The sequence below is a fragment of the Rhipicephalus sanguineus genome, chromosome 11 (assembly GCF_013339695.2).
Source record: "Rhipicephalus sanguineus isolate Rsan-2018 chromosome 11, BIME_Rsan_1.4, whole genome shotgun sequence".
Classification (NCBI taxonomy): domain Eukaryota; kingdom Metazoa; phylum Arthropoda; class Arachnida; order Ixodida; family Ixodidae; genus Rhipicephalus; species Rhipicephalus sanguineus.
The window spans coordinates 44,464,066-44,491,886 of NC_051186.1; the positions used below are offsets into that span (position 1 = coordinate 44,464,066).

A 27,821-nucleotide genomic window follows, 5' to 3' on the forward strand; every position below is an offset into this window, starting at 1 on the left:
GAAAACTATTGGACTACTTGTTGAGCGCACACGTGGGGACTGCCTGACCTTTTCGATCTTTTTTGTGCTTTTTCAGTGTTGACGTTAAGACGGAGCCCGAGGCATCTTCAGCTGGACCGAGCAGCCAAGCATTTAAGGTGGGTATGAATTCACCCGTAGCAAACGGTACTGACTACCATGTTCGCTACAAGTAACGTGACCCCTTTAAAGGGACACTAAAGCGAAACAATGAATCTGTTTAGATTGATAACTTGTACGCTGAGAACTCTAATGTCGTTGATTTAACCATCACAGATTTATTAATAGAGGAGAAAATCAAGGTCAAAGTTTCATTTTTAACTTTCGCACCGAGATCTCTGCACGTGACGTCACAAATTTCAAAGTGTATTTTTCGTATTTTGGCGACATTGGCTGAACGAAATTTCCTGAAACTTGGTATGTGAAGTCTCTGGCCCCCTAAGAGGACAATGCACTTTAGTTTTACCAGTTAGGAACAACGTAGGTCTTGGCAGATGCTGTCAAAAATTTTGGACGTCGCCACGATTGGTGCGAGAACTTGAATGTGGCGTTGCCACCCGCAGTTTCTTTTTTACCCATTTTCTTGCTTACGAAGCGTCTTCACGCAGCAGGGGTGGTGATTTTTGGTACTGTGAAAGAGTACAGTCGACGTCCGATTTTCCGGACCCTCAAGGGACCGCGAAAACGTCCGGAAAATCGGGCAGTCCGGAAAAACGAATGCACGTGAAAACGCACCATTTTGGTAGGTATTTTTCGCTGACGGAGAGGGTCACGGACGGAGTACAAGATTCCCATTGCAATTCAGCGAATGCATCGTTTAGGTGGCTCTGAAAAGAGCCGTTTATATATATATAAAAAAAAAAAGACGACGTGGCCGGCGCTACCTCACAGGTCAGCACTTGGGCGCAAAGAAGTCGCTTATTTTCTTTTGCACAGCGTTCCGCTTGCCCGCGATCATGTCTGCCTCAATTTCAGTCAACGTCATGTTGCCGCTCTACACCGATGACAGTGTCATCAGTGCTCGCGTCAACTCCGAGCTCGTTGGCTGTGTAGGAGCTGGCTCTTCGTTCTCGGTGTCGGAGTCATCGGAATCTTCCGTAACTTGACGAATGATTTCGTCATCGGTCAACTCCGCACATAGCTCGAGTTCTTTGTCAGCGTTGGCGATGCCCTCAAAGGTTATCCCGGCTGGAATCGACACGCCGGCAGCGCACAGATCGTCGAAGGCAACGTCCGCGGATGGCAGTTCGTCACACACGCTGTCCACTTAGGGCGAGACGGCCGTCTCGGCGTCGAGTGTGAAGCCTGCATGGTGAAAACAGTTCCGCAGAGTCTCTTGCGTAACCTCCTTCCATGATTCCGCTAGCATGCCGACGGCAGACCTGAGGTCAACAGCTCGTCGCTCGACGAAAAGCGCAGCACGAAACAGCTAGGAACTCGGTGGTTGCTGAAGGTCGGGAAACGTGATCACTGAAGATAGCGCGCAGCAGCAAACAATCAACCGCAGACACGACCGCAGAGCTGACAGAACAACACGTGAACGAACACAGTGAGGTTTGGCTTGGCTAAGCTACGGCTGGCAACGGATTGACACGTGCGGTTTCGAGGTTACGGCAGTTACGGCATCGATGGTTCGCGGCGCGGTGCGGCGGTGCTGCTGGCCACACCTGCGATGCGAGTATGGTGGGTTCGAGGATATGAAAACAGCCAAAATGGCGGCGTCCGTGATGACTTTGGGTCGGCTGTTAACAGTAAAAAGTCCGGGAAATCGGATGGCGAAGGCTATAAGCGTCCGGAATTTCGGACTTTTTAATACATTGACTCTATGGGGAACTTGACGGTGCCACAGATGAGTCCGGGAAATCAGGCATGTCCGGAATTTCGGGCGTCCGGGAAATCGGACGTCGACTGTAATTTAGTGATACGAAGATCTGTCCTCTCTTTAGGGTACCTTGAACTAGAGTGTAATATTAGAAGGTTGTCAAGCTGCTGCCATCCCATTGTTTGGTTCAAGAACCTTTGTAGGTTTTTTTGAAACCTGATGCTGTAGTATGGGCTTGGAATGAAGCCTAGTTCTTCGGGAAGAGAGTGGGAAATGGCAGGGCTTCATTTCCATCGTTATTATGTTGTTTTTCTGGCCCACATATTGTACAGTCACTCACTGTGAGCTTTTTTTAAGCGGCCTTGGACACTGTATGACGGCTTTGACGTAACCAGAACTCGAGAATTATAAACACTGTTCTGATTACTGACATTCTCTAAATTTATTGTGTGCTAGTCCTGCTGTGCAGGCTCAATGCCTTTTTGACAATGAACACAGTGCTCTAGGTTATGGTGGGCGTGACTGTACATGCAGAGGCATGTGGGTATGTACGGCAGTGCAAGCAGTCGGGGCTTTTACTTGATTGTTCTACATGAGTAGTTTACCTCATGCTTTCCTTCGTTTTGTTCTTTTGTCAAATTTGTGTAAATGATGGGATAACTTCGGGGAAGTGGGGCACATTTTTTCCTAATTTCTCTGGAAGTTTCATGACGGCTGTTTTGTCATTCTTTTGCCAAACACTGCATTTATACCTGTTAACTGACAGGTGAGGTTAGGTTAATTGTAATGCTGCCTTTTAATTAAGCACATTAATTGCAATGCCACCTTTTTGTTGTCGACGCAGGAGCCCACGAAACGTTACCTCAATTGCCCGGCCGCTGTGACGATCGCCTTGCTCCAGAAGTTCCTCCGAATGAAGTACAGCATCAGCGCGAGATACAAGGTGAACTGGAGTGAACATTCTCCATGAATTATTGTGAACATGAATTGTGAACACGTACAGGCATGCGAGTTCAACGTACACCTGCTCTCTGTTCATGTGTGTGGTTGCTGGTTGACCGTTTCGTAATTTTCTCGCGTCTTAGGAAAACGAATGTTGAACATGGGATGTGTCGCCATGCAAATTGTTACTTGAATGTAGTGTTTATCACAGCACAATGGTGTTTCAGGCTCTTGCAAAGAATGCGTTTCACATTTTGCAAACCAATGACCACTACAGTAAAAGCTCGTTAATTCGACTCTCGTTAATTCGGAAAATCGGTTAATTCAGACACGTCATCAGGTCCCTGTAAATATATGCATCACTCTATGAGACTGGGCGCTCGTTATTTCGGACAGATTTGACCGCAAATCAGATAATTCGGCGACTTTCGGGCCGCTGGCGAGGCTCGAAAACGAAAGAAGAACCATTCGGAACAAAAGTGAAGCTCAAACGCTGCATCGCCATGGACATCAATTATCGGCTTGGCTTGACTTGAGACTGGTTGAACGCCTTTTCTTCACATGTGATAGCGTGTGGGACGTGTGGGTATGGCGCGGTGTCATTTTTGTTGCTTTGTTCCCGTTGGTGTGCTGCATCGTTGAACGCCGTTTTATTGAGGAACGATTCAGTACGGCTCCTTTAGCTTGATCGTTGCTGGTGCTTTTGTGCTGACTTCTCGTGTGAACGCACTCTCCGCCGTTGGCAACGCCGGCGAAGCGGCCCAAGTACGAGGCCAAGGACTTCACCACCAAAGTAGAAATTTTGCGTGCCCTGAAAAATGGCCTCTCCCGACAAGAAGTACCTCCTGTGAAATGACGTCGGCAAACAATACGACGTGAGTCTCCTGAGCGCTGTTAGCATTCTTCGCGTATGTGTGGCAGAGCACGCCTGTGCACGCCATTGCCAACTGTTCCGACTCCAGCGATGCCGAAGCGTCGCCGAACGACGGCGCCGACGACAGGCAGTATTTCGGAAGTGTTATGCCTGATGCAATGACACTCGACGATTATATCGGCATTGATGGCGTTGCCACTGCCGGCTTTCTGACTGATGAGCAAATCGTCAAGGAAGTGATGTATGGCGACGAATCCGAGAGCGAAGAGCCTGAAGAGGAGCAGCCACACTATGAGCCACACAGGCCCCCTCGTACTGTGAAGGAAGCCGCGGAGGCCCTCGTCGTCCTTAAAGAATTTTGTTTTGGCACTGCAGACAGCATGCGAGCTGCTGAGCACCTTGAAGGGCTCAGAAAAATTGTGTCAGCGCGAATTTCTGCTCGAAAACAGAGACGCATCCGCGATTACCTTGTAAAGTAAAGGTATGTTGAAAAAACTCTTGCATTTATTGTGTTTATTTCGACCATTCGATAATTCGGACATTCGGATAATTCGGACATTTTTTCCGGTCCCTAGAAATCCGAATTAATGAGCTTTTACTGTATTTGAGTTATGCTAGCTGTCATGTGGTACTGTCACTCAAGCAAAACTGCTGTCACTCAAGCATGTCTTGCTTCTTTGTGTTACAAATTTCAGCATGAAGACATTTCTTTCTTCTTGCGTTCTTGCTTTCTAGATGCTTTGAACATATTTGTGCCATATTTTCTTGCGTATAACCTGCACATGATATACAGAAACTTCTGAGCTGAAGTCTGGGGGCAAATTTTGGTGCGCAACTTGGCTTCACAGCAATGCAAGGAAGTCAGCTTCGCAGCAATCTGCGGGTTTTTTAAATGCGAAGCATTTCTTAGCGAACCTCGGGCACTTTGGGCGTTTCTATCTACGTATCTATCTATCTATCTATCTATCTATCTATCTATCTAGCCGCCTACGTCTGGGCGCTCTCCTGGTCGTCTCCATAACTTCTAATGTACCAAAATTTGCATAGCAAGGGATAAGTGTATGGTGAACACGATTCACTGGTCATGACATGAATAACGCAAAATACCTGTCGTGTACGTCATGAAACCCTTTCTCTCAGTCACGTGTGGCACATACCCGCATACCAGAGCTTATGTTATGCGGGTATGTGCCACAGGTGATACAAAGTCTCAACCAACACAGTAAACGCGAACACACACATTGACACGCAAGGGAAGTGACAATAGCAATAATTGTAGGGGCTTTAATTTTTACCATCTGGTATTCTTTAACGTGCACCGAGATCGGACAGTACATGGGCATCTAGCATTTTGCATCCATCGAAAGGCGACCGCCGCGGCCGGGATCGAACCCGCGACCTTCGGGTCAGCAGCCGAGCACCGTAACCGCTACACCACCGTGGCGGACACTAGGGAATTGAGGAAGCTGAATGCAGAACACCCCTGGAAGACGCTCAATTATCATGCACTCGTTCACGTGGTCCGCAATGTGGACCACGACGATTACGAAAACACCCGGTAATGCTTCCTACAATAAATCTGCCGAGAGAACCAGGCCGGTCATCATTATCGGTGACTTCTACATTGAATTATCAAGACCCAACAACGACTGGTCTTTATACTGCGTGAAAGACGGCTTGAATGTGGACAGGGTATCAAAAGACCTTGCTGCCACGTGCAGGACAGGAGGCATCATAGATCATTTCATCGTAAGAGGCATCCAGGATTTCCACCAGCTGTACTATACCTCGCACTTCACTAGACTTAGACCTCTCCTAGCCGCGATCATGAACGGATCCGATTAAAAAGTCCGGTCGAGCTACTGGTGCTCACTGATCACGGTGATGATGACCTTGTCCAAGAACTGTCAAGAACCCCTTCTACACATGCACACGGGTTCGTGAAACGTGCGTGCGTTCCCGTCATAACAGATAAGTATAAGCATAACAACTGTAACCCAACTGCAAATGTGACTGTAACGTACGTGCAGTGTGCCTGCGTGTGCCACTTGGCTGTGTGTATATCAAGGCTTCCTGCGTGTGCCACTTAGTTGCTGTGTGTATATCAGGCATTTGTGTTTCGTCTTTGTATTGTTCGGACGCGCTAGTTGCGATGCCTCTCCTGTGCATTTGTGTTTCGTCTTTGTATTGTTCGGAAAAAAGCGCTATACATATTAGCTTACCGAAGAAAATAAGCTATAAACCGCGTCTGGTGATGTTGCTGTTGGCAACGCAGCTGTTGGCAACTGGTCTTAGCATATGCAGGTCTTATCAATGCATATGCGAGTCCAACGCGTGGTCATTACAAGTTGTGAAAAATTACCCTCACCATCCCGTAGCATCAATAAACAGGGGCAAACTACTTCATTAGACGAGCTGGTTCAACCCTTTCGCCACCATAAAAAAAAAAAATGTACCGAATTTATCGAAAAAATTTTTTGCTCAATTTGTGGAGCTTCTTTTTTTCTGAATAAAATGGTACCATTCTTTCAACTCAGTGGGGTTCCTTTATTTCACTAATTGCATAAAAAAAACATAACTGGGAGATGGCTTCACTGCATGGCAATACAATGAAAGATGGCTATAAAATGAAAGCCGAGACAGAAATGGCCCAACGTGGACAATTGTGGCCATGTAGCATCAATAAACACAACTATGACGAGTGTAGTCACTGTGGGACCAATTTTTGTTGAGTATAGTCTTCATCGGTCACTCTGGAACAAAATCTCATGAAAACTACACTCGTTAACGGGAGCGAAAGGGTTCACGTCTGGCTTGCACGTTTGCGAGAAGCTTGTCTTCAGATCACCAGCATTCTCTTTGTTCAAAAAGAGTTGCGAGGCTCCTTTAATGTGCAGATGACGTTGTTTCAAGAGAGTCTTGTTGCTGTCTTTTTGCAGGTGGACATCCTTTACATGGACGATGTTCTCTGGAGTCACTACATGCTTATGGACGTTGCCTACATCTACTCTTGGAAAAGGGTACGTGGCACTATGAATCGAAGGGTACTTTAGTTTTTGAAAATGAACCTATGTTAGGAAAACAAAAAAAAATGTCATGGTTGAACGCAGGTAATTAAACCAATCTTGTCGAGCGATAGCAGGAAGCTTGGCAGCGAGCATGACACCCAATTTTCGATCATAATCTGTGTTACGCCGGTTAATCCTAGTGCGTCCACAAACAAGCCGGCGAAATTTTAGTGCATTTGGTTGAGCACTTAACTTATAATTGAATATGTTTGCAAACACGTGAGCAGCCCGAGAGTCGGGCAACACTGGCACACTCGCAAGCCGTGACATAACAAACTGCTTGCTTTGCAAGTGTGTGCATTCTGGCGAATGATTTTGTTCCATTGTCAGCTGCGCATGCAGTCGAACTATTTCAGCTTTCTTCAGCTTAGCATTGAATTTGAACGATTTGCAGCGGCTGAAACTTTGGCAGGAGACGACGACTCCACTCCATGCAGCGCATGATGTCAGACACGCCACGACAAAATGGCGGTCGCCGGCACTGGGCGGGGTTTAGAGCCGTCGACATTTAGGGCTCATTTTGCACCGAAATATTCCTTTACAGGGCATTTTTCATATATGTAAAGGCACAATAGATCCCCTACTTATATTTTTTGCTGAAAAGCACAAATTGTTGGGTGATTGCGTCATGGCCCCTTCAAGAATGCAAATCTTTAAGTATATTTGGACTTAACGAAGCTATTATTATGTCAGGTACGACTTCATTATTACAAGGTAAGACTGTATGTCGCGCTGACGGTGCACCCACTATTTCTTGCATGGAAATGCCATAGGCTCAAGTAGGGAAATGCATTCAAAATTGATTACAATTATTATTGCCTGACAGAAGTACACCCCAGGGTGCACTTGGATATAATGCAGTTTTAGAATATGGATGTTGTGCATGTCGCATTGGGAAGTTAATCCCCAAGGTCTCATTTCGTAAGACTATGCTTTTCTTAGAACTCCTTGTTGGGCTAGATGTTGCATGCCTACTGATGGGAATCGTTGCACATACAGTCGGACGAACACAGGAACTGACACTTCTGTTTCTTTGTGTTGTGCGGAAAGCAATTTTCTGCACACCTTTTGTTGACATGAGGGGTAGGCTTGACGTGTATGCTACCCTTCTCCTTCCGTCCAACCTCCCCGCTCCTATTCTTCTGGAAAGTCTGAACAATGCACGCAGGTCAGGTATGCAGCGACCAAAGGAATAAAACCAGTTGATAGTTTCGCTCTTCCTGACCACATCGTTTCTTCCTGTGTTTGCCAGACTGTATGCGCAATGATTCCCATCAAAAACTACGCTAGCTAATCCGCACTTCTTTGTACGCTGCTTTCTTCTCTTGGGTGCAGGACATGCCGCTGCGACTGTTCTACCGCGTGTTTGAGAGTGCACCGAAGCCACCAGCGCCTGCTCGCATCGACGGTTCGAGTGCCTACGTCGGCGCCGAGTCTGGCGCAACGTACGGCCCAGCAGAGTGGCGGCATTTCATCGTGCATCGCGCCCGGCATCGATGCGCGAGGACCAACGTTGAGCAAGAGGTGACGTTTCTCACACTTGGCTTTGCGTGGGGACTTGTAAGGGGTTTGAAAACATTAGAAAATTTCAAGTTGAATAGCGTCTCACTCGATTTCATCTTCGTATGCATCAGACTTTCTGCAATATCAGAGTTACATCAGTGCTAGTTCTTTTTGTTTGCCCTTGGATGTGCCTAGTAAAGGGCATCGTAAAAGGATTTGGTTTGCTCTTTGGTGACACAATCACTGTATGCACAACCTAGCCTGTCCACTCCTAATCCCAAAGTTCCTCAAAGCATAGTCTGCTTCTTTTTTTTTTGATGGACTTCGTTATTATTACTGTGTTGTCCACTAGGTATATGCCTTATGAAAGAATTATTTGCGATACCCACAGCAGCATTACTGTGTACCAAACTTTACGTGAAGCCTTTCAATGAATTCCAAGCAGGAAACATTATGCTTGGAAGGGAAGACTACCACTTCATGTTGTTTCCATTGAGTTTATATTTTCGCATACAGTGTGCACCGTGAACAACTCTTCTCCTCAGTCCCCCTCTTCCTCAGTGTCCCCCCCCCCCTTCCGGTAAAAGATTGCGACCTCTACTTTCAGTAACAGTGGTTACAACTGCTTCATAGTAAACATGTGCATGTATCATTTTGTTGTGGCTTCGGTTGGTGCAAAACGTTAAAAGGAACATTATTGTCCTTTTTGCAGTGCGAGCATTACACAAGAAAGCAGGGGTTGCAAGAAGGAACCCACTATGCCCGATGTAGCTGTGAAACCAGTTGAACGTGTGCCACCTGTTGCCCAGTCGCCCCTGTTGAAGCCTACCACTGAAGTGAGCGGCACGAGCATCACAGATACGAAAGTACAAAGCAAGATCGACAGCTCCCCTCCCACGAGAACCACGAACCCTGCATCCGTGGCGGGTGCTAGTGTAGAGAGTAAACCAATGAAGACCGCGGCGACGACAATGACAACGCCCAGTGTTGCCGCCGTGCAAGCGTGTAGTGTTCAGCAAAAAGTACCTGACGTCCCGGAAAAATCCGTAAGCAAAGCATCTACCACTGCAATGACGGCCCCGGCTTCTTCGACTACAAAAGGACCAAGCGCAGCTGGGGCCAGGAATGCAATTGCCGCAACGGCGGGCTCGGCTCCTCCCACCAAACCTGAGATCGCTGCTGTGCCCAAGGAATCGGCAGCTTTGAGCAAAGAGGCCAAGGCCATCACACCAGACGAGCCCTCGTCACACCCACCGGCGAAAGTGCCTGCAAGCTCCACAATGAGCACAGCCATTCAGAACGTCAACAGCCAGAACGCAACACCGCACGCTGGCACTGCGGCTCCATCGGCACATCAAGGGGCTGGCTGCAAACCACTTCGCGTATGTGAACCTACATTGATGTTTAAAGCGAATCCCGACTGTGGCTCGAGTGCTAGGACGGCAGGGTTTGTAATGAAGTATCAGCCCAAGGTCGTAACTCCCTCATTGAATGGCATCGACAAAGGGCTTGCAGACTGTTTGGTGAAGAGTGCAATACATACAAGCGATGTCGCATGTGACCAGGTAATGAAGACAGACACCGTAGTTGAGGACGTAGGCGCCCTCTCAACGAGCAACACCTTAGCAAAGTCTCCACCGCCATCATCGGAGGGCAAGAGCACTGAAGAGAAGACGCCTGAGACGAAAGAGCTGCAGACGTGTATCAGCCGTGCGACACTCAAGGCGGAAGAGAAGATGAACGCAATGAAAGCAGCCGCCGCTCAGGTGAAGGAAAGCGGTCCATCTGAGAAGGACACCACGGAATCGTCCCCGGGGGGCCTCTCGGTCACGCTGAGGCCAAACAGGATTTCGGCGAGAAGCCATAGCGATGACTCTGCGGACAAGCGTCCGCGAAAGACCAGTCAGGGCGACTCGTCGCCGAAAAGCGAACCACCCACTTCGAAACCTCCATGCCGTTCCGCCACGCCGCCATTGCCTGTGATCCCTTCGTACCTCACTCTCAGCAAGTCGCATCCGTCACTCTTTCACGCGTCACCGCGCAAGCGAGGCCGACCCAAGCTAGCCACCGTCAACAGCCTGAACGAAGAGATCGAGCGTGCTCACATGATGGCTCGTGGCGAGATGGCAGCGGCCACCGAGAAGCCCGTGCCTCGTGTTGAGACGACCATAGAGAAGCCCAAGCCAGTGATTCCGGTGATCACGAGCCTCAAGATCAAGCCCATTCCTCCCCCGCCTCCTCCGCAGCAGCCTGATGCGCTGTTGTCACCGACTGCACCGGACGTGCCAAAAGATCCCCAGCTGCGGCCGCGCTCCAAGAGCCAGGGAGACGTCTCCGAAGAAAAGTCATCGGACACAGAAGACTCCGTCGGGCGACGCAAGAGCAAGCGCAGGCGTCCACCCACGGAGCATCTCAAGAAGATGGTGACTCAATTGAATGAACTGAGTTTGGAGAAGGTACAGGCGGCGACGCAGGAGCCTCTTCAGAGCCTTTCAGGCAAGGGCACACCCAAACTCGAACAGGGGCCGGAGAAGATCACGCTGCGAGTGACTCGCGACGAGAAGTGCATCCTGAAGGTGGAGAAGCAGCTGCGTCCCGCTGTTGTCTCTGAGACACTCCATGACTCGGGCTTTTGCGAGGACGTCATCGCAGACTCGCTTGCTTCCTCACCCGTTCCCCCCAAACTGAAGAGCGAGTCCGTTGCGGCTGCCAGGACCACGCAGCACACACCGGCGCGCGTCGTGTCGAGCACCACTAGCAAGGGGCTCGAACAAATCGGTGCCACGCGTCACCTGCAGCACGGGACGAAGAGAGACATGCGGAAGAGCAAGAGAAAGTCTGTCGAAGATTGGGTCAACGAGCAGAGCAAGTGGGTCCGCACGCATGAAGCTGAAGCCGTTAGGCAGCAAGACATTGTTCCACCTCACGCAAAGCCAGATAAAAGTTGCAAGGATTCTCCGTCGGTTCCCCTTGCGTCATCGGAGTCTAAGGAAACGTCGGCCAAGGGACGAAGGGGCCGTAAGCGGACGAATCCTGTTAAGATCACCAAGCCAGCATCTGCGGTCGACACTCAACAGGACAAGTCTGCAAGCGGCTCCGCCCGCGTCCCAAGCTCCTCCGCCGAAGCTGTCACCCCGTCTCAGGTGTTGCATGCAGCCGAAAAGGAATCTGGAGCAGGAAGCGGGGCATAAGGGTGGTGCTCACAGTCCGAGGAACAGTGGCAGCAGCAGAAACAGGCAGGAGCCACCATCCGGAGCACCCGAAGAAGTCTCCGGAACTCGTAATACCGCGGTACATTCCCAACGCGGCCACCAGCGTGCCGCTCACGGTCACGCATGCCCGGAACAAGCGTTTGCGGGAGTCGAGGCAGGAAGCATCGGGTGCGTCCTGTCTGGACCTCACGTCGTCCCCTTCCGGACGAGGCGCATCGACTGAGTCGCCCGAAAAGGATTCCGAAAAGAGCAAGTTCTTCAAGGAAGCACTGAATCTTTCGATGAAAGAAGCAGAGACGCCCACTGCCACTGCTTCTTGCAAGGACGCCTGCGTGTCGAGCGCATCATGCCCGAACCATTCCGAAGATACCGGAGGAGCCACGTGTCAGGACGCACATGATGCACTACCGGCAGCGGCAGCTGATGGCAGCAAAACGGTCACAAATCTCTCGAGCAAACACCACCGAATCACGGAACTGCATCGCAGTTGAGCATCATTCATCAGGTTGTCGAGAAGATCGCGTCTCGAAACTGCTTGTAAATTGCCGAAAAGTCAGCAAGACATCGACAAAACTCCGGCAGCTACTAAAGAAGAGAAACAAACCAACTGTGGTACTGGAAAGAAATGCAATCCACGAGAAGATGCGTCTTGCTCCTCGTCGAGCCCTTTCTCAGGCCAACCAGCCTCTTTAGGTGACAGGCATGTTAGTGACAGATCTAGCAAACATGACACGCTCGCGTCGTCTCCGGGCACGGTCGTCGGAGCGAAGGCAGGTTCAAACACCATCGCAGGTGCAGAGGCGCAGCCATCTGAGCAGTCTCCGAAGTCTGCGCAAGCCTTCGACAGCACCATGCAGGGCAGTGCCGTCGGGTCGGAGATTTTGCCACGGATAAATGAGACCGGCGTCTTTCGTCTCGAGTTCCCAGCCGCTGAACTTTCGGTGCCATCCGAGACGAAAAGATCCAAGGAGGAATGTTCTGCCGCCACTCCGTCGAGCGACTCTCCTGAACAACATCAGAGTCGCGTTGGCTCATCGCTCGTCGGGAAGGAAATGTCCGAGAGCCTTCGGAACATTGTGCTCATACAGGAGAGCATGATGGAGCTTCGACAGGGGTCGTCGCGTGTGGAGCTCTCACGGCTTGGTCGAGGCCCGAGCGAAAGACATCTTGGCGGCCGAGAAGTCGTCCCGAACAAACAACTTTCCCCCTAAAGTGAAAAGCCCTGCACTAGAAAATTGCTTGGCTCCGAGCATTAAGAAAGAGCTTTCAAGCAGCAGCAACAATGTCTTCACTCCATCTGGCACGCATTCCAGGCCACAGTTTCCCAACTTGCTGTTCCCAGCAGGCGATGTGAAGTGTGCGCGAGAGATTGGCGTCGTGGTGCCACCTGGTGCCGCCTGTCTGAGCGAAGTCTTCTCTGGGAGCTCTAAACCTTGCATACGATCAAAATCGGCTGAACTGATAGTGAAGTCGCCACCAGAAAACCGCTTGTCACCTATCTTTGGGAATGTGCCCATTCTGAAAATTCCTGGCATGGTGGAACGAGAAAGCTTTGATCCCTCAAAGTTGCAGAGTAGCCACGTGAGGAGTATGCGAAGTCCGGTCAGATCTCCACTCGGATTGGAAGTCAAAAGCCCGAGTCCGACGGCTCATGTCGGTATTGGCAGCTGTGCCATGCCGAATAAACCGAGCCCTGCGAAATCACCTGTGGCAACGGAAGTCAAAAGCCTGAATCCGGCGGCCCACACGCCAGCAGGTCTCTGTGGTGTCTCTACCGTGCAACGGGCCCCAAGGCCTGCCAGGTCGCCAGTGTCAGCGGATGTAAATACAACTGGCCACTGCACTTCTGGCAGTCCTATGAGGAATACAGACACAAAAGTCGGCAAACCTCAGCAAGAGAGGGGCTTGTGGCGGCCCATCGACATCTGCACATCGCGGCAACTAACGGAAGCCGCCCTTCAAAAGATAGCAGCCAACAAGAGCATATCCATCGGTCAAGTGAAGGACAGGAGGCCGCAGGTGCTGTGTAGAAACCGGCAGGGAGTTGCCCCGGACGGCGCACAGGTGCCCCAGTCTCTGTCTGTCAGCATCGTCACGTGCAATGCGGGCATGAAAGGAAGCTACTGTTCATCAAGGTAATCAGGTCACGCGTGTCTCGCAGCCTGTTGAAAGCTTGAGCATTTCCCGACAGTCGAGCCTCGGCAACCGTCAGCAGGCAGATTTCCTCGTCAAAGAAGCACTGCCATCGCCGCACTGCCTGGACGCAAACGTCGTCGACAAGTTCCATGGCTGCAGCACCCTGTTAATACGCGCACATCCCGAGTTGTCCGTAACTTCACGGAGTGAGTTTAAAAGTGGAATTCACATCCCCTCTTCTCCGAGCACCTACGTGAGCACGCTGCACAAAAGCAGCTTATCGCCTCCCCCGTGCAAGGCGAAAACCCTTCCGGTAGAGGAGCGGCTGTCACCCCGGCTGAGTGCGGAGTCTGAGCAACCTCGTGTCTCCCCGAGACCTTCGGACAGGGTGTCCGGACGTGTGTCGGCCAAGGACGTATGCCATCCGGAAGGAATTAGTTCCTCTAACGAAGTGCTAGCCGGAAAACCCAGAGTCCGCAACGAGTCCGGCATGCCAAGCCCTAGGGCCAGCGAGAACATGTACAGGACGACGGTGGCTGAAATTGACCTCTTCACGACGCTCAGCATCATCGAGACCATGAAGGGGAGGGCGACGGTGCACGACATCATCGACGAGTACATCACCAACATCGGCAGCTTCTTCTGCATCATGGAGTCACTTCCCACGGAGGGCAGGCATGTCGCGGAAGCCGTGTGTTCTTTAAAGGAGAAGGCTCTACTGAAGGTCACAGCGCTGCTCAAAAAGGTCACCAACAAACTGTCCTCAGGCCAGCTGTCGCGCGCGCTTGCCGTCGAAGCCTTGGTGCAGAGGTTCTTGCAGCGGTGTCGCCGTGACCACTGCGGAACCTCGGCCACGGCGTTGACATCGGGGGAAGACGTTGTCACATCATCTGTGTGGGGAACCTCGTGCACGGTCTCCGCGTTGTGCGAACGGAATGTTGAGGACGTGAAAGACAGACCATCCGCATTTGTTGTTCCGGGTTTCGAATTCGCTGTCATACCAATCCTAGATGTGCATTTAAGGAACACAGAGCTGAAGAGGAAAGCTTTGAAGCGCCTCAAGTACGGTTTGAGGCTTAGCGACTTGGTGGGGTTGAAGAGAAAGCGCACGTTGTCAGTAATTCTGCCTAGCAAAGAGCAAGTCTGCAGAAGGTTTGCACCTAGGAGACCTGGAGGCTGCTTTTCCCGTCAGTCAGCAACCAGGCAGGTCAAGAAGAGGTGAGTGCTGGGTTTCATGATGCTTTTTGCTTAAAGGGGGCATGAACCACTTTTTTAACTAATTATCAAATGTGCTCAGTATCAGAGTTCATTGCCTCATGAATCGATTGCTACAAAAATTTCTCGAATCCGTAAAGAACAAGTGGAGTTGCAGGGGTCCGTCGCGCGCTTTAAGCGCTTTTTCTCTTCTCTCGTTACGTCAGCGCATGTCATGACCTTGAACATGCGTGATGAAATGCAGTTGCCCTCTTCCATTGTGATTCCTGTGTGTGAGTGTGGCTCACTGTCTGAATGTTAGCAGACTATGGAGCGCAACGCCGGCAGGGGGCGGCCACCTGTGGCAAGAAACACATCTTATCCAAACGCTGCTCTTGGTTCATGTCTGCTTTGGCCAATAGCATGCTACCCGCTGTTCAGCGTCAGACAGCGGTCGCCGGCAGCTCCAAAGCGAGTGAGGACAAGCCTCTGTATGAAAAGAGGGTGCCGGAGAAAATGGCAACTCTGCCTCCGCTGGTAAACTCTCCTTGCCGCGCGCAACTGCAACATTAGGTTGAGACGTTGATAGCTCTGTGTGCTATTCGCAGGAGGCATTTTTTCACCTAGCCAGAGGGAGGGGTGCTTCACGACCCCTTAAAGAAGTACTGACACAATATTTTGAAAGTGAGATAACTTGTGGGATATAGCCTAGAACATATTGAAATCAATTTTAAAGTGCATGTCGCACCACTGCACGCGAAACGCGCCTTCGGCTTTCGTGTAAACAACCAACCGCCCCCCGCGTCACGAGTTTTTGTTGGTTGCCACGATCCTTGCGAGCGCTCTCTCCCAGCAGACCTTTTCAATGGAAAGCGGGGGCAGACTTGCACGGGAGTGCAAAGGTTGATGTCCTTGCCTCGGCAGTGTATTTTTTGGGGTGGGTCATGCGTGTTTATAACGCCTCAGAGGGGATTATAGCAGCACCTAGGAAGCCTTCTTTGAAAAGTGTTGTCAGCGCAGTGCTCATGTGCACACGGTTTTCTGTGCTCGTGTAGCCAGCTATGTTGACACGAGAACCACTCTGTGCCCCGCCTCACTCGGCGCTCGCTGAAACCGAAACTGTGACTGAGGGCTATAAAACTGTTTCCATATAATTAACCGCTTGAGAAAACGAGCTTTCCAGCCGTGATAAGTGAGTCGTTAGCTACCTATTAGAACAGAAGAAAACAAGATGCAAAAATTTTTGTGTCAGTGCTCCTTTAAGGCCTGTAATTCTTTTCTCTAAAAGCAGCAAGCAGTTAAAAAACCCATTTCTGACATTGCATCGCACAGTTTCACCTCATCACATTTATGATGCACTGTTTCATCTGTGTTAATTCTGCTCTGGTTTACTAGACATCAGTGATGAAGATGGACACTTAACTGAAATTTCAGTCTATGTAGTTAAAGTTAGTTGATGTTGCCAGAAACAGAGACATGCTCTTGTTCTTTTTATTGCTATTGATTGTGTGCGTGTTTTTCTTTTATGTAGTTGGGCAGTCTTGTTACGTGTTCTAATCAGGCAAATGCAGCTGCCAATTTGTCTCTCGCTTGATTAGATCAATTTCCTGGTCTCATCAGGGTCGAACTTAAAGGGCCCTGCAACACTTTTCCAAGTAATCATCGAATGGCTTCATTAAAAGTGCTTAGTGCCTCGTGAATCAACTGCCGCAAAAATTTTTAGAATCGTCAAGTACGAGCGGAGTTACAGGGATTTGTCGCACGCTTCAAGCACTTTCTCTATTTTGTTGCTAGCGAGTCTGCTGAAAGCTAGGCAGGGAGGGTTATACATGACGATGCATCCCTTCGTCAGCGTGTGTCATGACCTTGAGCACTTTTCTTTTAAAGACGATAGTCTTTCTTGGGGAACTTAAACGCAGAAATTTTGGTCTGTCTTTCTGTCTGTCCTTCTGTCTGTCTTTCTGTTTGTCGGCACGTCCCTCGATTCAGCCACTCGGCCAAAGTTGAACCACTTGCCCTTACCACTTGCCCAAGGGCCAGCCATCGTGAACGGCTGACTAGGTTCATACTTGTGTACATTGTTGATCAAAAAGCAAACATTACGCATATCTGAGGCGCAACATCACTAGGTATGTATTAGGCGGTGTGTTCCTTTAACATAAAATACATAGATACGCAATTTTAAAGACCTTGATGGTATGCGTTTAACGTTGAGACAGTAACGCGTTTATTAAAAGATTGCCACAGCTGAAGCGATCAGCGGTCCAAGCCGAGCAAGCGCGAGCGCCAACAACAACCGTCTTCGTCTTCTTCTATCGCAGGCGTTCTTGTCTGCGCCTTACCATGTTACAAATCACTCCCCCGCGGAAAAGGAGCCATCCTGGCGACCTAAGGAACAGGTACAACTGGTGGGTCATAATGCGGCTTCAGTCGATCGACGTGAACAGTCTCGCGGCCGCGACGACGACGGTCCGTTGATGATTGAACAGGCTCAATCATATAGTTAACTGGGGATGCTTGACGTAGGACGTGGTAGGAGACTTCGTACTTAGGCAGTAGCTTTGTGGAAAGGCCAGGAGCGGAGGAGGGAACGCGAAGCCACACCAACGTTCCAGGCGAATACGACTGAGGAGGCAGGTTTTCGTCGTGATGGTCCTTCTCGCCCTACTCGCCCTACAATGTTACAACCCTAGTTTCTTAAGGTGCGCTGAAAATGCGACTGCGCTGAAACTTGTCTTCCTCCATGCCCTCTGCACAAGCTCATGTTGTTTCGGTTTCGGTTCAGTATTGCATTGTACGAATGACAGGGGGCGCCGCTCTGGCATTCCTGTTTTACCCAGGCGACGTGTAAGTAAGAGAGTTTGTGGAGAGTACTCGTTGAGTGCGGACGTTTCTTCTCCTTCGGCGCATCGCGCCAAACAGCGTGTTCGGGCTGGCCGGCGTCCCCACCGGTCGCGTTGGTCACCGCCGGTCTTCGCCTGCCGAAGCGCCGGGACTACCAGCCCGCAACACAGCACTCGTGTTTCCCGACGTATTGCGAGATGGCGTCCATATCTCACGCAGCGCCTCTTCTATCGTCTTTAGACGACATTTGCAGCGAAGCACGCAGATACGCGGCCAATTTTTTTTTTGGAATGCGCGGCTTACTATAAGTGTAATTGAGGCCACATGGCAGCATCCTGTTGTGGCCACGGTAACTATGCAGCTCAGGATGCTCAAATCGGCCATTGGCCATGAACCTTGGGTTTATGGCGCTATCGTGTGGGTTTATGGCATCGTTTGTCGAGGGAAGAGGAAATGATTTCTAGCTGACTTTGAGAATTAATTGTAAATTCCAGGCCACGTAGTGTTTGCATGTTCTCAGGAGCCTCGACTCAGGAGCCTCGAGCATGCTGAAAAAGTGTTGTAGGGCCTCTTTAATACTGAAACAAGGCCAGAAGCTTGTATCTTGGTCGTAATAGTACAATGTCGTCGATGCAGCTCATGTGCTGTGGACTGCTGAGCAGTGTGCAACAAACATAACTTTGCAGCTGCTCAGAAACTTTGATATCACTGAGAGTGTGGTGCACATAAATTGCCCATGTTTACTGTGTTTCTCTCTCTCTTCTCTCCTTGTTCTGTACAGCAGTCTCGTGCTGCAGCCTGTGGCTTCTGTTCACCTGCTAACCAAGAGCCTGGCCAGGCTTCTTCCTGCGACAAGTTTCGGGCTTCCTCAAAGCGTTGTGATTGAGCGTGCACTCTCTTCGTCGTTGACTGGAATTTCACCCAATCTAGTCAACCGCAACGTTCCACGGAATGGACAGTGTTGTTCTTTCATGTTAGCGCAGTGTCTGACGACACCTGCCGAGACTACGTCGTCGGCGCTGCAAGCCTACCGAGAGCCCGGCACTGCCCGCAACATCGAGAACATACTGTCTGCATTGTCTTTGTTCTTGTCCGGCCAACTAGACAGCTTCACGTCACACGCGCCCCAAGTGGTCTCGCATTTTGGTGGTGGCGGGTCTGTCGTCGTCCCTTCCATTCGTCGTCGGTCGTGGAGTGACACGCCACACCCATCGCGCAACGTACTGCTCGTTGAGGCCACCTCCGAAAGTTCACTAGTCATCTCATCGCCGCAGTCAAATAGCAAGCTTGTGATTGGACCGGAATTCGACAGGCAGCTGCTGTCGAGGCTGCTCGACGGACTGAAGTTTACGATACCAAAGACTCAAGACACCGCCGGTTCCTGGTTGAATAGTGTCACACGCAGGGCCGCAGCGGCTGACCACGGCAGCAGACGCATGCTGACGAACTGCGTCGTCACGCGCGACCACAGATGGCCTGCAATGGAGGGACTTGGGTCCTCCTCGTGCAAGGCCATCTTGTCAGTCAAACAAGAGTTGGTAGCCCAACCGAAGCCATTAACCAGGCTAGAGCTGTTAGCCAAGCGAGAGCTGTTGGTCAAGCCTAAGGCCCCGTTGTCCAGAAGGCTTCTGCAGAAGCGAGGAGTGCTGGCCACGGGTGTCTCCGAGGTGTCACCCGTACAGAAGAGAAGGCGCTTAGCCGGCGGCGCCCCTATGCCCGGTGTCGTCGCAGATGTGCACTCTGCGACCACACAGCGTCAACGCTTTGTAAACGCGTGCCTGCCGAGAAAAGAAGTGGGGGAAGTCGTTCCTAAGGACTGCGTAGTCGTGCTGCATAGGTTAGAGCTGCGGAACGTCGAGGAGACGATGCTTAAGAAGAGGCGCGGGAGCGGCGGCGCCCGACCCAAGAAGAAACCAAAGTTGTCTCCACTTCCGAAAGCTCCGTCGTGCGTCAAGAGGTAGTCGACGGCTTCTGCTGAGCACCTGTGAAAGATGTGTTCTATTGTTGTTTCTTTTCTTCCACCTTGCCCCCCCCCCCAGCCCCGCAACGTCTGCTTCCCCTTCCCCCTTGTGATTCGTTCATCTCTGTTGTAAAGAGAGTGTCTTTCTCCCCTGTGCACCTGTTTTGTCGCAAGTGCAGTTTTCCTTTTTCCTCGGCAATTTGTTCTATCCCAGTGAAAGAGGCATTGGACGTTGTTTAGCCGTATAACACACACACACAAACTTCCGATTTGTAGCTTATTTATGCAAGGAACTGTTTATTTTTTTCTCTGTTGTAAACATGTAATATAATTGTTTCCTTCGTGGCAAGGAGACGATGTAAATAGTGTACGATAATAAATTTTGTATAATTTAAGCAACGTACACCTGCCTTGTCATGACTAGTCACTGCGTGCAGAAATCCGCCTCGGTGTTGCAGTGGCATGGTGCTCTGCTGCTGGCTGGAAGGTCGCGGGTTCAATCCCCGCCATGGCAGTCACATTTCGATATAGGTGAAATGCTAGAGGCCCATGTAGTGTGCGATGTCGGGGCACATTAAAGAATGCCAGTTGGTCTAAATTCCCAGAGCCCTCCACTATAGCGTGCCTCCATCATATCGTGGCTTTGGCACGCAAAATCCCCATGTATTGTGTGCAGGAGCTTCTCGATTGGCTTCACTTTTGTGGAAGGGCTGTTTGTTATGCGCACGACACAGTTTCATCGATTTTGTGCAAATGTGCCGAAAGAAAGGATCCCGACATCAACCAAAATAATTTTAAATACAATAACGTTTCACTGTGAATAAGGCTTACGTGGGGAAGCCTTGGTCACATTGAAACGTTAATGCTATATTTAAAGTCATTTCGGTCGATGCCTGGATCCCTTTTAGTGCGTTTCATCGCGACCAGACGGGACCCCTTCGTACTCTCGACTTCAAGTGTGCCGAACCCTTTGCGCAAGTTTTCGTGGATCGTTAGCAGACCGATTTAAGCCGTAAATACGGTCTCTGCCGGCGGCAAGTTGTCTTTTCATCCACTTTACGTTCTTTACATCTCTATCACAAATGCAACAGTACACCTAACGTCCCCTATACCTTCCTTGGCTTCGTTATCTGCTGGTTTTCGTTAAGGTTGTGTCAAACAAAGAAACGAGCCCTCAAAGTTCCGATCTTTCTTTTTATTCGTAGTGAGGGGTCTCGTTCCGGCAGACATATCTTCAGGTAGTATGTGAGGGCTTATTGGTCAGCTGTCCGTTCGTTAAAGGATCACATGCTACGTGACACCGCTGGAAGACAAGAGTGTCCTACACTCGCCGTTGTGGCTACAAGCAACGCTGACAAACACTCCCAGGTTTGCGTGCACACAAGTACCCGATAAAGTGGACGAGAGGACGACTGCCGCCGTAGCTCAATTGGTAGAGCTTCGGGCGCGTTATCCGAAAGTTGCAGGTTCAGTCCCTGCTGGTGGCAAGTTGTCTTTTCATTTACTTTACTCTCTTTACATCTCCATTACATTTACTACAATACACTTGAAGCAGTGCAGTGAATGTCCCATGTTCTCCCCTTATTTCATTTCTGCGTAGACAAATATTTATGAGGCCTATGAGATACAAGTCGCTGGAGATCGCAACAGTGCTGCGGGAGTTCTTTGAAGTGGCCTATCAGATAACCACACTGAGCAGCAAAGTAGCTTCAGTTGAGTTTCAGTGTGTAATTTTGGCCATCAAAAAATTGAACCACTGCTCAAACGATAATAAACCTACAGAAAATATTAACTCATCCACATACAGTTGAACCCACATATAACGAATCATTGTATATATCGAGCTGTGGTAATATCCCCTTCATTATAGTTTCGATATACGAAATGCTTATATATCGAATTGCCTATATGTAGAACTCTTTTGTGATCCCCTTTAGATTCGATATGTTCAGGTTCGGCTGTAGTACTACCAACTGAATACCTCGTGATGTATAAATCAGCAGCAACTGATGACGCGATATTAAAATAGTGCATTCCAGAACACACAAAACTGTGTTTCAGCAGGATGTTATAGTTACCGATAGTACCGGCTCTCGCGACAGCGCGTACGCGGTGTTTACCGGGCGCCGGTAAATGTTCGCTGGCGATACCGCCGTATAGTCATTCCATGACAATATGGCGGCACCCAAGTTGTCAACCTTTTCGGCTAATTCTAAAAGCACTTTTCTTTTGGGGAGTCTTTGTTCCTCAAAGATAATGGTCATCCTTCTCGCGTGCCTTTCTGTTCAAGAAATAAAAAAAAATATTTCAGCCAGTTCCACGCCGTGAAAATCGTTAGATGTCGAAGCTGTGAGCGCGCAAGCGTATGCGATTGGCTAGCGAGATCACGTGGTGTCGTAAATCCGCCGCTAGATTTGAAATGCGCGCACTTACACCGCATTGGTTGAAGCGGGATCACGTGACCTGCGGGCTCACGCGTCTTGGAACATCTTGAGCGTGATCAGTTCCTTGCATTTTTTTTATTCACTCTCGCCCTCTGGTCATGTGACCTGCGTGCCGCCTTCCAATACTACGACCCCCCGCCCCCCTCCTCCTCTTCCGGGATCTTCATGGGGAACCCACGCTCCTAGTCAAGAAGCTCCCTAAAACTCAAAGGGTGAAACAAAACTGTTCCTGAAGTGCGCAGCATGTCTAGCGACAAACCTCTTTGCAATTTCTAAAGTATGCGTGTAATGGTTCTAATTTACTTGATGTACACGTTAACAAAAGCGCAACTAGAACGGAGACGAAGAAAGAACACGGGACGGAGCGCTTAGTCAATGTAATATCGTGCGTTAAAAGTAATAGTTATGAGCAAAGTCTCTCATTTCGTCGGGCCCGGTTTCTGGTAGGGGCGGAACGGAAGCAGACTTCCGAAAAGCGCGTGCTGGACCACCGGGAACTTGCCCAGAACCTCGGCCTTGTACATCCTGATCAGGCCGGCGTTGATCTTGGCCCAGCTGGGCACGGCGCTGATGTTCCACAGCTGGTTGGAGTGCTCGTGGAACGGGCCGCTCTTCACCTTGCAGATGAACTCGATGCAGCCCATGAACATGTAGTCGCCCGAGTAGTTCTGCGCGAAGCCGGGCGTCGGGAAGGACTTCGGCTGTATCGCCAGCTGGCCGATCAGCTGAGCACTGCCCCAGATGAAAGGCAGGAACTGGTAGTCGTCCAGACTCCAGGCACCGTGGCTGCCGGCTGGTTCCATGCGGTACTCCAGCTGGAGGTGACGCACCAGGTCCAGGTACCTTGGTGAAAAAAAAAAAAAATCAACCAGTTCTACGTTGTGAAAACCGTTGGAGAGCGAAGCTGTAAGCGCGCGTGTGTATGTGATTGGCTAGCGAGATCACGTGGTGGCGTAAGTCCATTTTAATTCGAAAGTTTGCCGAACGGCATACACAAACAGATTGAAGCCGGTTTCCGCGAAGTACATCTACAGTACTCTATGGTGGGCCCCTAGGGCCACTAATAGTCCGGCGGTCTTGTTGGATGAAAGCCCTCCGTTTTCAGGTAGCACCGTCGTATCTAGTTCATGCCAGGGCATGTCCATAAGAAGTGCTTGATGGTAGATTTGAAATACGCGCGTCTGTATGAGATTGTTCCTATCAAGATCACGTGACCTGCGGGCTCTGGCAATGGCGTTTCAGCGAACGCCTCGCTCCATGTGATTTGCCGCCGGCGCGGCGGGAATCCTGCCACGTGTACGCACTGTTATCTAAGAGCTACTGTATATGCTACCTATACAGTAATTCTATCGTTATCTACTCTTACGTGCCCAAGTGCCTTAAAGGGGTCATGAAGCACCCCTTGGGCTGATTGAAAAAACACATCCTGCGGAAAGCTGACACGGCTATGAAATGCTCTGCCAAATATTACAGTCGTGCGCGCCGCGTAATGGCCACAAGCGGAGCGCGAAGTTGCCGTTTCCCCAGGCACCCTCTTTTCAAACAGAGGCCGGTTCTCACTCTCGTCGGTGGGCGGGGCGTCTGTCCGCTGTACGTCGCAAGAGACATAGCATGCTTATTGGCCGATAGCCGACGTAAATCGAGAGCGGCGTTCGGATCAGATGCGCTTCTTGCCGCGGGGTGCCGCCACTTGCCGGCGCCGCACTCCTCAGTACACGGTAGCCGCACTCGCGCAAGCGAATCACAGCGGGAGAGCGATCGCGTTTCATGACGCGCGCTGGCGTAACTTCTTTCCCCCATGCCATCCCTCCCAGTCTAGCTTCCAGTGCGCTCGCCGGCACGAGAAAAGAGAGAAAGCGCTGGGAGCGTGCGCCAAACCCCCGTAACTCCGCTGATTCTTGACGGATTCGAGAAATTTTTGCGGCAATCGATTCGGGAGGCAGTACACTCCGATACTGAGGCCATTAGACCATTACTTGGAAAAGTGGTTCATGACCCCTTTAAGCCTGTAATTAATGAAAGTACACATTGCTTTCCGGGTATTTTGTACCGAAGATCAATATCATCACTTCGATCATCAAAATCGTTTCGTTTTATTTATTTGAAAGAAGAAAAAAGATTTTCGGTATCATAATCATTTCGTTGTATTTATTTATTCACTCCCCTTCTGGTCACGTGAGCTGCGTGACGCCTACTACTATACTATGCTACGACGACCACGACGATTTACCGCCAAATAACAGCATGACATACATACTAAAAAGGTGTGCCGGCCAACCTTTGGAAGACGGTCAGGACCACGGCGGCGGAGTCGTCCTCGGCCCACGCTCCGATCTTAAACAGGCAGCAGAGGAACATGGCGAAGCTCATCTCGTGGCCCGTGCCGTAGTCGATGCGCGTCGAGTTGCCGAAGCTGTCGTCGAAGTACGGCACGAGCTCGACCAGCGCCGGCCGGTACCTGGCCGGCAGGGCGTCGCCCAGCAGTCGCCGGCTCTCGTCGTTCACCCGGCGCAGCCACGTCCGGAAGGCCGTGTTGCCGAACCGCTGCGGCTGGTCGACCGGCGGCGTCTCGCGCACCCAGCCGTCTAGCGTGTCCAGCACGGAGAGCAGGCCCGAGGTGACCTCGGAGTAGTGACGCAAAACTATCGGTAAATTGACTACCGAGGTGACGTCCGGGGTAGTGATTCAAAGCTATCGGTAAATTGACTATCGATAGCATCCATAGTTCTTTACAGCGGAACTGTCAAGTTTTTCTTTATGTCGTGCGGCGTAACCTGAAAACTGTCACCGTCATGAACCGGTAAGTGCTCTCTTCGTCCTCTTCTTAACATTGCTTCGCTCCCAGAACACGTGCGCCGATTTGTTCGGCGTGGGATGCAATAACTTATGGGCGAGAGAACGAGTACAGAGTGAGAGAGAAAGAAAAAGAGAGAGGGATAGAAACAGACACAAAAAAGAGGTAGAAGAGCAAGCATAACCTTGCATAGTATTCAATAGCAAGGGGAGGGAAAGGGAATTGAGGGTGAGGAGGAGGTCAGAGTACAAAGCATAGCATAGCCTTGTATAGTATAGCAAGGAGAGGGAAAGGGAAGTAAGGGTGGGGAGGAGGAAAAGGAGGAAGGAGGGCAGCTCCGCTGCTTCCTCTGTCTTCGTACCACCTAGCTGTCCCAATTTTTCAATTTTTTTTAATTATCGATAGTACTACTATCGATAAACTGTCGATAGTATCGATAGTGCAACCAATAGTGCCATCGGCAGTATTACCACCAATAATGCTATCGATACTGCTGTCAATAATTGTGCTGTTGTAACATTGCCAAAACATTTTTAATAGGGAAGTGACGTCACTTTAAAAATTATTACTTAAAGCTATTTGAATGTATAAGCTATTATTGTATAATACGTTAAATTTACAAAAATATTACTAAACAGGTGTTTCACGAGTCAATTAGCCTATATTTGTTAATTAAGCACATATCACAAGCATTTTAAATACAGGGGGCGCCATGGGCGCTGCGGCTGCGAAAGGTAGTGGCAGAGATAAGGAGATAATGTGTGGTTGTGGTAACAACCTTATTGAAAACTCCGGCAAATTCGTGGCCTGGGCCTAGGCCGCCCCCAAGGAGGACCGAAGACCCTGTGTCGTCGTTGCCTGAAGGGATTGCTGGATGCCCAGTTGATCCTGGAGGTTGGAGCTAGCGCGGCCGTCCACCGCGCCGCAGCTTCATCCGAGTGTGTGCACCATAAAGTTTCTCAGTGTGATGTGTGGATTATTGTTGTTGGACGTACTGCATTTTCTAGATTGCAATGCCAAGCGTGTTGTTGTGGAAGGTGAAAGTGTCCTTGCCGCCGAGTTTGCTTGTCGCGAAGGGCAAGGTCGACGATGAAATAAATGCTTTTGCACAGTTCGCGTGTGAATGTCCGGACGCACATGCATGAAACCCCACTGCGTCTGCGAAGTGTACTTACGAAGCCTGTGATCTCCGAAGGCCAAAGCTACTGCATTGCAAGCTGTTTTGCAAAGTGAGTAAACGTACGGCCGTTCTCATCCGTTGCTACGGAAATGCTCCCGTGCTGTCGCAGGCCGTGCGTGTTATTCAGCAAGGCAGACAAGCTGTTTTGTAGGTATATGGGCTAATGCAGTTGGCACTTGCCCTTGGGTATCGTTTATCAAGTGCTAATCGCCTATAGTATTACTTTGGCACGTCAGTATTTTGAAGCGGCCTGCCGGTTACCTCGTCAGGTGGTGACGGTATGTCGAGCGACATAAAAAAAGTTTCCTGTTGCATATTCGGCGTGGCTACGTTGCAGTCCGCCTTTTTGTCATCAAAACTTTGATAAACCGTGGAAATCAACATTCCTGACGCGTGTGCCGGAGAAACTGATGCAGCCAGCTGCATTTGAACTTTTCGTGTCCTCCTGCGTCTCGCCGATTAAGAGCATTAATTCGCAAAACACTTTATCATAATAAATATAGCCAATTCTGCGAGGGTCATCATCAAAGGGCCTGTGGACAGGCCCACCAACAGCAAGTCAGGCTGACGGGGAGGCCGATGAGGAGGCGCAAATGTAAAAACAATAGTAGCGCGACCAAAAAAAAATAAATAAAACAAACTGCGAAGGGGCTCGAACCAACGACCTTACCCGTCCTTTATGTGCTGCGCTAGCTAACTACGCCACAGCTGCCGATCAGTTCGGAGGGTTTAACAAGCCGGTTTTGTATTGTAGTCACACTGGACGTAACTTTAACATTTTTCAATTTTACGTCTGGACGTAACTTTCACAGCTTCTATTGTTACGTCTAGACGTAACGCTAGACACTCCCGACTATTCAAACCATATACTATTATTCAAACGAAGCGCCGAACCGGAAAAGTGCATGACGTCACATCCGTGCGGCGCAGCAGCCGTTTTTGTGTGGGGGTGGCTAGTGCGCCGCGCGGCGCAGCAGTCTCTGCCTTTTTAATAGCCTACTAGCAATACCCAGTTCGCTTAACTTATGAGCAATTTTTTTGGCGCTATCGATAGTTTATTTGTTTTTTACCATCGATAGTGACTAGCTTATTGACAGTATTATGGATAGCTCTGCATGCCTACCTCGGAGACCGGTAACGTGGCGTCGGTCAGCTTCTTGCCCTTGACCCGCTCGTTGAGGGCGAGCACGAAGCCGATGTACTCGCTGTACGCTTCGCTTTCCATCCAGCGCTTCATGTCCGCGGGCGACAGAACGTGGCGCTTGGGTTCCACGTACTCCGGCTCTTCATCGCTCTCCGACGTCGCCATGGACGTGGCCGAGGCACTTGCCACAGAAGACATGACGGCGTCTACGTCTTTAAAAAATTGTCGTCGTCGTCAGCTACTGATGATTCGAAGTGCCCGTGGCCGTTGATGATGATGATAGTGATTGTGTAATCCGCATTTTACATTTTCTTGTGCTGCCCTCTGCTGTTCTGGTAGGGGCCGGGACTAAAGTCCCTAGATTTTTCCTTTTTACCAGAAAGAACAGAGAAAAATCTAGGGACTTCAGCCGGGACAACCGCTATGGCCAAAACAAAAGCCTCGGAGATCTCAAGGCGTTCCGCGACTTTCCCGCTGGGGGAAGGTCGCATGCGCCGTGGTATCGTTGAAAGAAAGGCGGATTGTTGTTGTTGTTGTGCCCTCACATATGGCTCGTAACCGCACATGGGGGATTGACCAAGAATTGTTGATATGAAATTTCAAATATGTATAGTAACAACTAATGATTAAACAGAAAATAAACGCAAACATATAAATGAAAAAGCGCAATAATGATTTGTACATTC

The 27,821-nt window shown here is 50.0% G+C and overlaps 2 protein-coding genes across 2 annotated transcripts in view; one reads left to right on the forward strand and one right to left on the reverse strand.

Annotated features, from left to right (window-relative positions):
• The window catches only part of LOC119374989 (uncharacterized), a 34,306-nt gene extending 14,330 nt beyond the window's left edge, over positions 1 to 19,976 (forward strand). The window contains 11 exon segments of the mRNA XM_037645187.2: positions 77 to 137; positions 2,685 to 2,783; positions 6,596 to 6,676; positions 8,060 to 8,274; positions 8,940 to 11,420; positions 11,468 to 11,816; positions 11,870 to 11,972; positions 11,974 to 12,643; positions 12,753 to 13,503; positions 13,556 to 14,793; positions 18,395 to 19,976. Of these exon segments, the coding sequence (XP_037501115.2) occupies positions 77 to 137; positions 2,685 to 2,783; positions 6,596 to 6,676; positions 8,060 to 8,274; positions 8,940 to 11,420; positions 11,468 to 11,816; positions 11,870 to 11,972; positions 11,974 to 12,643; positions 12,753 to 13,503; positions 13,556 to 14,793; positions 18,395 to 19,574 (7,228 nt within the window). The 3' untranslated portion in view covers positions 19,575 to 19,976.
• A 2,204-nt stretch (positions 19,977 to 22,180) lies between these two features.
• On the reverse strand, positions 22,181 to 27,343 carry LOC119373255 (serine/threonine-protein phosphatase 2A activator). Its single transcript, XM_037643279.2, has 3 exons — positions 27,115 to 27,343; positions 24,296 to 24,639; positions 22,181 to 22,860 (listed from the first exon to the last, which is right to left on the reverse strand). The coding sequence occupies exons 1-3, from the start codon at positions 27,331 to 27,333 to the stop codon at positions 22,437 to 22,439; spliced, it is 987 nt and encodes a 328-aa protein (XP_037499207.1). The 5' UTR covers positions 27,334 to 27,343; the 3' UTR covers positions 22,181 to 22,436.
• Positions 27,344 to 27,821: the final 478 nt, after the last annotated feature.